Source organism: Oncorhynchus nerka, linkage group LG27 (genome assembly GCF_034236695.1).
Source record: "Oncorhynchus nerka isolate Pitt River linkage group LG27, Oner_Uvic_2.0, whole genome shotgun sequence".
NCBI lineage: Eukaryota > Metazoa > Chordata > Actinopteri > Salmoniformes > Salmonidae > Oncorhynchus > Oncorhynchus nerka.
In genome coordinates, this window is record NC_088422.1 from 96,692,587 (window position 1) to 96,704,965 (window position 12,379).

At 45.4% G+C, this 12,379-nt stretch overlaps 1 protein-coding gene across 1 annotated transcript in view; it reads right to left on the reverse strand.

The window, feature by feature from the left end:
- kcnq1.1 (potassium voltage-gated channel, KQT-like subfamily, member 1.1) overlaps nucleotides 1-11,594 on the reverse strand; it is a 68,575-nt gene extending 56,981 nt beyond the window's left edge. Inside the window, exons 1-2 of the mRNA XM_065012386.1 lie at nucleotides 10,845-11,594; nucleotides 1,445-1,535 (exon numbers count right to left, since the gene is read on the reverse strand). Of these exons, the coding sequence (XP_064868458.1) occupies nucleotides 1,445-1,535; nucleotides 10,845-11,209 (456 nt within the window). The 5' untranslated portion in view covers nucleotides 11,210-11,594. The remainder of the gene's footprint in view (nucleotides 1-1,444; nucleotides 1,536-10,844) is intronic.
- Nucleotides 11,595-12,379: the final 785 nt, after the last annotated feature.

A 12,379-nucleotide genomic window follows, 5' to 3' on the forward strand; every position in this document is an offset into this window, starting at 1 on the left:
GTACTGCCCTATAGTAGAGTATATAATAAATAAGAACTCACCACCCAGAAGAGAGTGTCAGAGCCTGGTACTCACCTATAGTAGAGTATATAATAATATAAGAACTCACCACCCAGAAGAGAGTGTCAGAGCCTGGTACTGCCCTATAGTAGAGTATATAATAAATAAGAACTCACCACCCAGAAGAGAGTGTCAGAGCCTGGTACTGCCCTATAGTAGAGTATATAATAATAATAAGAACTCACCTGGTATTTAGAAGAGAGTGTCACCAGAGCCTGGTACTGCCCTATAGTAGAGTATATAATAATATAAGAACTCACCACCCAGAGAAGAGTGTATAATAACTCACCACCCAGAAGAGAGAGCCTGGTACTGCCCTATAGTAGAGTATATAATAATATAAGAACTCACCACCCAGAAGAGAGTGTCAGAGCCTGGTACTGCCCTATAGTAGAGTATATAATAACTCACCACCCAGAAGAGAGTGTCAGAGCCTGGTACTGCCCTATAGTAGAACTATATTTAACTCACCACCCAGAAGAGAGTGTCAGAGCCTGGTACTGCCCTATAGTAGAGTATATAATAACTCACCACCCAGAAGAGAGTGTCAGAGCCTGGTACTGCCCTATAGTAGAGTATATAATAACTCACCACCCAGAAGAGAGTGTCAGAGCCTGGTACTGCCCTATAGTAGAGTATATAATAACTCACCACCCAGAAGAGAGTGTCAGAGCCTGGTACTGCCCTATAATAGAGTATATAATAACTCACCACCCTCAGAACTGCCCTATAGTAGATTATAAAACAATAACTCACCACCCAGAAGAGAGTGTCAGAGCCTGGTACTATAGTAGAGTATATAATAACTCACCACCCAGAAGAGAGTGTCAGATACTGCCCTATAGTAGAGTATATAATAACTCACCACCCAGAAGAGAGTGTCAGAGCCTGGTACTGCCCTATAGTAGAGTATATAATAATATAAGAACTCACCACCCAGAAGAGAGTGTCAGAGCCTGGTACTGCCCTATAGTAGAGTATATAAGAACTCACCACCCAGAAGAGAGTGCCATGTGCCAGAGCCTGGTACTGCCCTATAGTAGAGTATATAATAATATAAGAACTCACCACCCAGAAGAGAGTGTCAGAGCCTGGTACTGCCCTATAGTAGAGTATATAATAACTCACCACCCAGAAGAGAGTACTAGAGCCTGGTACTGCCCTATAGTAGAGTATATAATAACTCACCACCCAGAAGAGAGTGCCAGAGACTGGTACTGCCCTATAGTAGAGTATAGAATAACTCACCACCCAGAAGAGAGTGTCAGAGCCTGGTACTGCCCTATAGTAGAGTATATAATAATATAAGAACTCACCACCCAGAAGAGAGTGTCAGTGCCTGGTACTGCCCTATAGTAGAGTATATAATAATATAAGAACTCACCACCCAGAAGAGAGTACCATGTGCCAGAGCCTGGTACTGCCCTATAGTAGAGAGCACACTGAGGATTAGACAGGCGAGCACGATGAGGAACCTGCAGGACAGAACAATAATCAAATCACTTTATGTACGACGTGGAGAGGTATATAAAACAACGCAGAGTATGTGGGAAATGATTGAAAGCAGTCAAGAGAATACACAGACGCCCCCAAAAGTTACATATTGGAGCTTTAAAGCTGAGAACTATGATTTAAAACACTCATGGTTTTAACCCACTTTAAATTCAGAGCTATTACTTAAAACAATCAGGGTGTTAACCTACCAATCTGAGAACTATGACTTAAAACACTCGTGGTTTTAACCCACTAATCTGAGAACTATGACTTAAAACACTCAGGGTGTTAACCCACTAATCTGAGAACTATGACTTAAAATACTCAGGGTGTTAACCCACTAATCTGAGAACTATGATTTAAAACACTCATGGAGTTAACCCACTAATCTGAGAACTATGATTTAAAACACTTGTGGTTTTAACCCACTTTAATCTGAGAACTATGACTTAAAACACTCATGGAGTTAACCCACTTTAATCTGAGAACTATGATTTAAAACACTCATGGAGTTAACCCACTTTAATCTGAGAACTATGACTTAAAATACTCAGGGTGTTAACCCACTTTAATCTGAGAACTATGATGTAAAACACTCATGGTGTTAACCCACTAATCTGAGAACTATGATGTAAAACACTCAATGGTGTTAACCCACTTTGAGTGGGTTTTTTTCTCAGTCATAAACCGACATGATGTCCAGTATCTATCCTTCATGAGCCACTAGGTGTGTTTTGACTGGAGTCAGTTTCTCTGTGCGTGCCGTGCAGTGTGCTAACAGGGTAGAGCAGTGGGCCTGTAGCCAGGAGAGTAGCTACCTCAGCTGAACTCAGGCCTCGACTGACGTGGACTCAGACGTTACTGTACTTCAACACAGCCTCACAGTAGATGGTGTTCCAAAGATATGTCACCAGATCAAACACACCTACTTCACACCAAACATAAAGACATTCTACACACACACACACACACACACACACACACACACACACACACACACACACAAATAGACAAATATACATCCATACATTCTAATACCACTATCGTGCCAACCCCTGACATTCTGAAAGGACAACAACATCCTGTCATTCTCTTTGATCTCAAGGTCATACGTTCTTTTTCCAAATGAACCAACAATCAGACCACTGAGTCCTCAAGAGATAAAATGCTTTTCTTTGTACAAGATAAGGCTACAAGCTGCTACAATACTACTGACACAGACACAATGCAGATGACGTTGTAAATGCCAATTTCCACCCCTTGACAAGTTGATTTTCCCTCAGTCAATGGGAATCCTATTGAGATGATATCCAGCAGTTTGTGTAGGTCTACACCAGTGGCCAGATAGTAATGATAGACCTACCGTATGAACCTATAGCAAAACTACAGATGTAGGATCTTATTTTGAGCCAGTTTGCTACAGCAGGAAAATAATCCTGCAGCAACAGGAAATGTGAATTATTATGTGAATTAGAATTAATGGACATTTTTGTTGGGGTTGATACATTTTTCGTTAGGGCAAATCAAGTCTGAAATTTCAAAGTGGAAATTACAAACTTTAGAAGCCTTTTTAAAACTCAAATACACTACTGGTTTGCATTTCCTGCAGTGCAGGAAAATTATCTACAACAAAAGAGTGATCAAATTAAGGTCCTACATCTGTAGGGAGAGGGGTTGCTGTTTTGTTTGCGGTTAGTGTTTGTTCCATTGAGGCCCTTATCCCCTTATGTCCGGTGTGCTTACTGATGACTGGTCTGGAATTCAACCACCTCACCACCACACATAGAACAGAGAAGAAGAGGGATCCACTGTGCAGCAGCCAGTAGAACAGAGAAGAAGAAGGATCCACTGTGAAGCAGCCAGTAGAACAGAGAAGAAGAGGGATCCACTGTGCAGCAGCCAGTAGAACAGAGAAGAAGAGGGATCCACTGTGCAGCAGACAGTAGAACAGAGAAGAAGAAGGATCCACTGTGCAGCAGACAGTAGAACAGAGAAGAAGCAGCCAGTAGAACAGAGAAGAAGAGGGATCCACTGTGCAGCAGCCAGTAGAACAGAGAAGAAGAAGGATCCACTGTGCAGCAGCCAGTAGAACAGAGAAGAAGAGGGATCCACTGTGCAGCAGCCAGTAGAACAGAGAAGAAGAGGGATCCACTGTGCAGCAGCCAGTAGAACAGAGAAGAAGAGGGATCCACTGTGAAGCAGACAGTAGAACAGAGAAGAAGAAGGATCCACTGTGCAGCAGACAGTAGAACAGAGAAGAAGAGGGATCCACTGTGCAGCAGCCAGTAGAACAGAGAAGAAGAGGGATCCACTGTGCAGCAGCCAGTAGAACAGAGAAGAAGAGGGATCCACTGTGAAGCAGCCAGTAGAACAGAGAAGAAGAAGGATCCACTGTGCAGCAGCCAGTAGAACAGAGAAGAAGAGGGATCCACTGTGAAGCAGCCAGTAGAACAGAGAAGAAGAAGAAGGATCCACTGTGCAGCAGCCAGTAGAACAGAGAAGAACAGCCAGTAGAACAGAGAAGAAGAAGGATCCACTGTGCAGCAGCCAGTAGAACAGAGAAGAAGAGGGATCCACTGTGCAGCAGCCAGTAGAACAGAGAAGAAGAGGGATCCACTGTGCAGCAGACAGTACAACAGAGAAGAGGGATCCACTGTGAAGCAGCCAGTAGAACAGAGAAGAGGGATCCACTGTGAAGCAGCCAGTAGAACAGAGAAGAGGGATCCACTGTGCAGCAGCCAGTAGAACAGAGAAGAGGGATCCACTGTGCAGCAGCCAGTAGAACAGAGAAGAAGAAGGATCCACTGTGCAGCAGCCAGTAGAACAGAGAAGAAGAAGGATCCACTGTGCAGCAGCCAGTAGAACAGAGAAGAAGAAGGATCCACTGTGAAGCAGCCAGTAGAACAGAGAAGAAGAAGGATCCACTGTGCAGCAGCCAGTAGAACAGAGAATAAGAGGGATCCACTGTGCAGCAGACAGTAGAACAGAGAAGAGGGATCCACTGTGCAGCAGCCAGTAGAACAGAGAAGAAGAAGGATCCACTGTGCAGCAGCCAGTAGAACAGAGAAGAAGAGGGATCCACTGTGCAGCAGCCAGTAGAACAGAGAAGAAGAGGGATCCACTGTGCAGCAGACAGTAGAACAGAGAAGAAGAGGGATCCACTGTGAAGCAGCCAGTAGAACAGAGAAGAAGGATCCATTGTGCAGCAGCCAGTAGAACAGAGAAGAAGAGGGATCCACTGTGCAGCAGCCAGTAGAACAGAGAAGAAGAAGGATCCACTGTGCAGCAGCCAGTAGAACAGAGAAGAAGAGGGATCCAGCCAGTAGAACAGAGAAAGCCAGTAGAACAGAGAAGAAGAGGGATCCACTGTGCAGCAGCCAGTAGAACAGAGAAGAAGAGGATCCACTGTGCAGCAGCCAGTAGAACAGAGAAGAAGAGGATCCACTGTGCAGCAGCCAGTAGAACAGAGAAGAAGAGGGATCCACAGAGAAGAAGAGGGGTGCAGCAGAACAGTAGAACAGAGAAGAAGAAGAGGATCCACTGTGCAGCAGCCAGTAGAACAGAGAAGAAGAGGGATCCACTGTGCAGCAGCCAGTAGAACAGAGAAGAAGAGGGATCCACTGTGCAGCAGCCAGTAGAACAGAGAAGAAGAGGATCCACTGTGCAGCAGCCAGTAGAACAGAGAAGAAGAGGGATCCACTGTGCAGCAGCCAGTAGAACAGAGAAGAAGAGGGATCCACAGCAGCCAGAACAGATCCACTGTGCAGCAGACAGTAGAACAGAGAAGAAGAGGATCCACTGTGAAGAAGCCAGTAGAACAGAGAAGAAGAGGGATCCACTGTGCAGCAGCCAGTAGAACAGAGAAGAAGAGGGATCCACTGTGAAGCAGCCAGTAGAACAGAGAAGAAGAAGGATCCACTGTGCAGCAGCCAGTAGAACAGAGAAGAAGATGGATCCACTGTGCAGCAGCCAGTAGAACAGAGAAGAAGAGGGATCCACTGTGCAGCAGCCAGTAGAACAGAGAAGAAGAGGGATGCAGCAGCAGACAGTAGAACAGAGAAGAAGAGGGATCCACTGTCCAGAACAGACTATGGGAGGCACACAGTACTACATGGAGCCATGGCTACATGGAACTCTATTCCACATCAGGTAATTGATGCAAGTAGAATCATTTAAAAAACTGATAGAACCTTATGGAATAGCTGGGACTGTAAAGACACACACATGCTAACACAAGCACTCTACACACATGAACACATGGATGTTGTATTGTAGATATGTGGTAGTAGAGTAGTGGCCTGAGGGCACACACAATGCATTGTGAAAAGTGTTATGAAATGTAATGTCATGTAATATTTGTAATTGTATATAACTGCCTTAATGTTGCTGGACCCCAGGAAGAGTAGCTGCTGCCTTGGCAGGAACTAATGGGGATCCATAATAACCCCCAGGAAGAGTATCTGCTGCCTTGGAAGGAACTAATGGGGATCCATAATAAACCCCAGGAAGAGTAGCTGTTGCCTTGGCAGGAACTAATGGGGATCCATAATAACCCCCAGGAAGAGTAGCTGCTGCCTTGGCAGGAACTAATGGGGATCCATAATAAACCCCAGGAAGAGTAGCTGCTGCCTTGGCAGGAACTAATGGGGATCCATAATAAACCCCAGGAAGAGTAGCTGCTGCCTTGGCAGGAACTAATGGGGATCCATAATAAACCCCAGGAAGAGTAAATGCTGTCTTGGCAGGAAGTAATGGGGATCCATAATAACCCCCAGGAAGAGTAAATGCTGTCTTGGCAGGAAGTAATGGGGATCCTTAATAAATACAAATAACATGGGCTTTTACTGGCCCCTATTTAGTGGGCTGTGTGGGCCCTATTGAGCTCTACACAATACTGTAAGCATCACGTCTCCAAGCTCCATGTATTATTGATGGGCAGGATCTCTTCCAGTCTACTGTGTCTGCAGGGGGTAGCAGGACTGAGCAGAAAGGGGTAGACAGCAGCACTGTGTACAGGTAATCACATCATAAGGTTTTACTATCAGGCACTAGAACACATCTAAGGCAGGTTGACTTGTGACGTCATAGACGGCTGGCTTGTGGAGCGAAGGGACAATGTGATAGTTTCATGTGGCAGTGTCACTGTGTAGGGTCTCAGTCTCCCTGTTATGTAGCTCAATCATTGTGAACGTCATGACTCGACAATGTTTAGTACAGTCTCAGGATCTGAGGGTAAATGTATGTATCCAACAGAATGTTGCCATGTCATTATCAATGGAAGCATTGTAAACAGCATACAGTAAGTAGCACAAGCACATAGCTTGAGGCAACATGCCAACACTACAGAGGTCATGGTGTAACGGAACTATTCAACCATGCAAACACACACACACATACACACACTCTCTCTCTCTCTCTTGTGGGGGAGGTCCTGCAGTCCTGATAGCACTCTGTCTGGAGCGCTCACTCTGGGTCAGTGATAAGCCAATGTTCATTCCTGCCTCCCACTCTTATAGTTACACAACAATGAAATAACATTAACATTACATTTGAGTTATTTAGCAGACGCTAGTACCCAGAGTGACTTAAAGTTGGTGCATTCATCTCAAGGTAGCTAGGTGAGACAACCACATATCACAGTTATAAACCAGGTTTCCATCCAACCTTTTCATGTAAGTAAAGTACATTTCCGATTTTAAAACAATTAAAAAGTCATTCCAGGCTTGACATGGAAACAGAAAACAATTATGTATACTTTCCAAAAGTCCACAAGAACAAAAAAATAGACAAGGTGGGATCTTTTTGTGTCGGTAAAATTAATTAGTATGCGAGAAATTTCATTGGAAACGCTTTTTTCAACGTAAACTTTGAGTCACACGATGACCTGTTGTGTGGTCCTCCCACTAAGACTCGTCGGGAAAGCAGCCAGTGTATTAGGCTACAGATTAAATACATTAGGAAGAAATTCACAGGTTGGTGAAAGTGCAAGGTGATGAGTTTGATGCTCCAAAAATGAAAGGTCTTATTCTGATGACATGATCATCGATGCTTAGCTGCCATTTGACAAATAAAAATAATCTTGCTCTTTTGTCCATAATAATCTCATCATGTAATGTCGGATATGCGTATCTGCGCGCTGTTGGCTAGAGCACACCGTGCCAATACTAGAGTGGGCACAGTCTCTACATAACGCAACATTTTGTTGTGAGAAAACTATAACAGTTGAAAATGCGATGGAAATCAATGTCATTTTTATTTTTTTATTCCGTACGTGGAATTTAAGCGCGAAAGGGTATGTTTATGTGCACTACGTCATCACGCACAGCCTTTTTATCTGACACAAGTACATTAGATGGTAACACATATGTGGGTGGGAAAATTAAGGTTTTAGAATATTCGCATGAAAAACTGTCGCCAATTGGATGGACACCTAGCTATAGTAAATACTTCCCTCGTTAAAGCAGCTATCAGCAAAGCCAGTGGTAGTAAGAAAAGACACGTGTTTAGTGTAAAAAGGGAAAGGGTTTACCTTGCACCCTCATTGGAACGCTAGACATTACCTTTGTTAAGATGGTTTTGGCTTTGTAAAGTTACTTAGAAAGTCAGAACCCAACTGTCCAGACTCTTAACATCTGATATGTCACAATTAGGACAGTGCTGTGATTGGCCTCCTAAACAGGTGAGGAAAATACTGCCTAAATACAAATGAATCTATTAAGTAGTTATTTAGTTTACCTTGCACGCTCGTTGGAACGCTATACATTGTAGTGGTGGTCCTTTGGTATCCAGTGCTAACAGGTCTATCTCTGCCCTGATGCATCAGGACTATCTCTGCCCTGATGCATCAGGTCTATCTCTGCCCTGATGCATCAGGACTATCTCTGCCCTGATGCATCGGGACTATCTCTGCCCTGATGCATCGGGACTATCTCTGCCCTGCATGCATGCCCTGGGACTATCTCTGCCCTGATGCATCGGGACTATCTGCCCTGATGCATCGGGACTATCTCTGCCCTGATGCATCGGGCATCTCTGCCCTGATGGACTATCTCTGCCCTGATGCATCGGGACTATCTCTGCCCTGATGCATCAGGACTATCTCTGCCCTGATGCATCGGGACTATCTCTGCCCTGATGCATCGGGACTATCTCTGCCCTGATGCATCGGGACTCTCTCTGCCCTGATGCATCGGGACTATCTCTGCCCTGATGCATCGGGACTATCTCTGCCCTGATGCATCAGGACTATCTCTCTGCCCTGATGCATCAGGACTCTCTCTCTGCCCTGATGCATCGGGACTATCTCTGCCCTGATGCATCACGACTATCTCTGCCCTGATGCATCACTATCTCTGCCCTGATGCATCGGGACTATCTCTGCCCTGATGCATCACGACTATCTCTGCCCTGATGCATCAAGCTCACCCAAAGCAGCCATCCCTCACCAGCAGGTCATGGAGTGGCAGTATCAAGCTACTGCTCTCAAAGCAGCCAGCCTGCCAAGTTTAGCTGCCTGCTATCAACTCCAGTGAGAGGAGATACTGAGCACTGGGGGTTGGTCTTCAGACTGAACATTCCTCAGCCCCCGAAACACTTACAGTATGCCCACGTCCCTGGACAACGCGGCTGGTTTCCCCTGGGCAACATGATGATATAGGGCTGGTTACCCCTGGACTACATGATGACATAGGGCTGGTTTCCCCTGGACAACATAATGATATAGGGCTGGTTTCCCCTGGACAACATGATGATATAGGGCTGGTTTCCCCTGGACAACATGATGATATAGGGCTGGTTTCCACTGGGCAACATGATGATATAGGGCTGGTTTCCCCTGGACAACATGATGATATAGGGCTGGTTTCCCCTGGACAACATGATGATATAGGGCTGGTTTCCCCTGGACAACATGATGATATAGGGCTGGTTTCCCCTGGGCAACATGGTGATATAGGGCTGGTTTCCCCTGGGCAACATGATGATATAGGGCTGGTTTCCCCTGGACAACATGCTATGATATAGGGCTGGTTTCCCCTGGGCAACATGGTGATATAGGGCTGGTTTCCCCTGGGCAACATGCTATGATATAGGGCTGGTTTCCCCTGGACTACATGATGACATAGGGCTGGTTTCCCCTGGACAACATAATGATATAGGGCTGGTTTCCCCTGGGCAACATAATGATATAGGGCTGGTTTCCCCTGGACAACATGATGATATAGGGCTGATTTCCCCTGGGCAACATGATGATATAGGGCTGGTTTCCCCTGGACAACATGATGATATAGGGCTGGTTTCCCCTGGACAACATGATGATATAGGGCTGGTTTCCCCTGGACAACATGATGATATAGGGCTGGTTTCCCCTGGGCAACATGGTGATATAGGGCTGGTTTCCCCTGGGCAACATGATGATATAGGGCTGGTTTCCCCTGGACAACATGATGATATAGGGCTGGTTTCCCCTGGGCAACATGGTGATATAGGGCTGGTTTCCCCTGGGCAACATGATGATATAGGGCTGGTTTCCCCTGGACAACATGATGATATAGGGCTGGTTTCCCCTGGACAACATGATGATATAGGGCTGGTTTCCCCTGGGCAACATGATGATATAGGGCTGGTTTCCCCTGGGCAACATGATGATATAGGGCTGGTTTCCCCTGGACAACATGATGATATAGGGCTGTTTTCCCCTGGACAACATGATGATATAGGGCTGGTTTCCCCTGGGCAACATGATGATATAGGGCTGGTTTCCCCTGGACAACATGATGATATAGGGCTGGTTTCCCCTGGGCAACATGATGATATAGGGCTGGTTTCCCCTGGGCAACATGATGATATAGGGCTGGTTTCCCCTAGACTAAAAAGTATGCTAAACTGAGAATCTCCATTGAAACATACAGTATTTTTAGACCAGTCATGGGCTTAATATGTGTCCAGGAAACCAGACCGTGGAGATCGGCAGAAATGCCACGTTCAGACAAAACGGTCAATACTACATAATAGCAGTCTGACGCCAGTGTCCCCATGATGTTCATTAAATACTGAAGGGAGTTGATTCAGCTGTATACATCTACATATAGCCTATAGTGTAATTCAGTAACATAATTGTACCGTTAATCACGTGTAAAGTATTGTATTAGGACTACTAGAAATAATCAAAAGGATAGCCTAGTGTCATGCCCTTCAACTGCTTTGAATCATTTGGCAAAACGCCCACAAAGCACTTGGCATGGTTGTCATGTGTTATTGTTATATCAACGTTATTCATTATAAACACTCACACCGAGAAGTGATACACGAAGCATTTCCACCCAGATGGTCTTTCCAGAAAGTTATAAGCGCGTCCTTGAATGTAAGCACGGCTGACGATAACTTGACGAGTTGTGCTGTATACGGACATCCGGGGGTTCAGATTGAGCCCGGGTAGGTGAGACACCGACGGTCGAGTGACAGTTGTGTGAATGGTGATGCCCTCGGCGTCACACGGAAACCTGTTGTTAGAAATAAGCGCTCCAGGTTGTGAGGCTGACGCGGCTTGTGACATCTCAAACTCCGTCTGTTTTCTCCCATGTCCCGCCACCATCGAGGACCTCCGTATGTTATTCAGGACTTCATTCCTTTGGGTTGTCTTGTCTGGAGATGACATGATGTTTGTTTTCTCATCAATGGGACGGACACACGCTTTAGTCTCCGCGTATTGCGGACTTGGTGGATAAATGAAGTGGGACAAAACAGAGCCTGCATGCGGTGCGCGAAAGAAGAAAAACAAAAATCGTACTAAAGCCGCTGCCTTGTCGGATATGTCTCACTGACCGCAGCTTTCCGAAATCCTATTATAATAGCTTACATTGGTGGAGCAAGTATCCGACACATGTTAAATTACGGAAGAAATGTCCCTACCTGTTGCTGGACGGTTAGACTACTACTTATCATCAGTTGACTTACTTGTGCGTGCTTGTTTCGCGCTTGATCGCACAAAAGGGGAGGCAGTGCCCTCTGGGCAGCATTGAACAACAATAATTTGCAGCTGTGAGTGTTGAGTTGGTGAGTGTTGACCCCTCAAAACAGCATAGAACAACAGCACACACACACACACACACACACACACTCTCTCGCTCTCTCTCTCGCTCGCTCTCCCCCTATCTCGCTCGCTCTCCCTCCCCTTATCTCGCTCGCCCCCCCTATATCTCCCTCTCTCCCCCCTATCTCGCTATCTCTCCCCCCTCACCTTCATTATCTCTCTTTCTCCCCCTCTCTCTTTCATTATATCTCTCTCCCCTCTCTCTTTCGTTATCTCTCTCTCTCCAACACGCTCTTCCCATCTCTTTACCAATGAACTCCACGAAAGCATACCATACCCTACTGGCAGTTTATGTGTCCTGTAATGGTAACATCAGTAACAATACCATGCTTGACTGTCTCTGTGTAAAGTTACAATGCGGAATTCATTTAAATGACCTTGACCATCCTTGATAGTGAACGAGGGACACTGGTTTGCTTGCCTTATACAAGGCTTTTAATTGAGAAAAGTAATGTGGCGTTCCAGTGATGACAGATTCTGTTGTCAGGTACACATTAACCTACCTTACCTGATGACCTGAATGTGAGAGAGCACTAGCCTACTGCTAGTGCTGAGCGATTAGTGCTTTTTAATGTCGGTTCAGTTTCGGTTCGATTATTTAAAAATTAATTATGGTTCGGTTTCGATCATTTTTTTTTGTAATACATGAAATGCACTACGCATTATGTTGGTTGAACGCCGCTGTAACACAGAATAAAACAATGAATACAAGTCCCATGATGGTTGTCGCTGCCC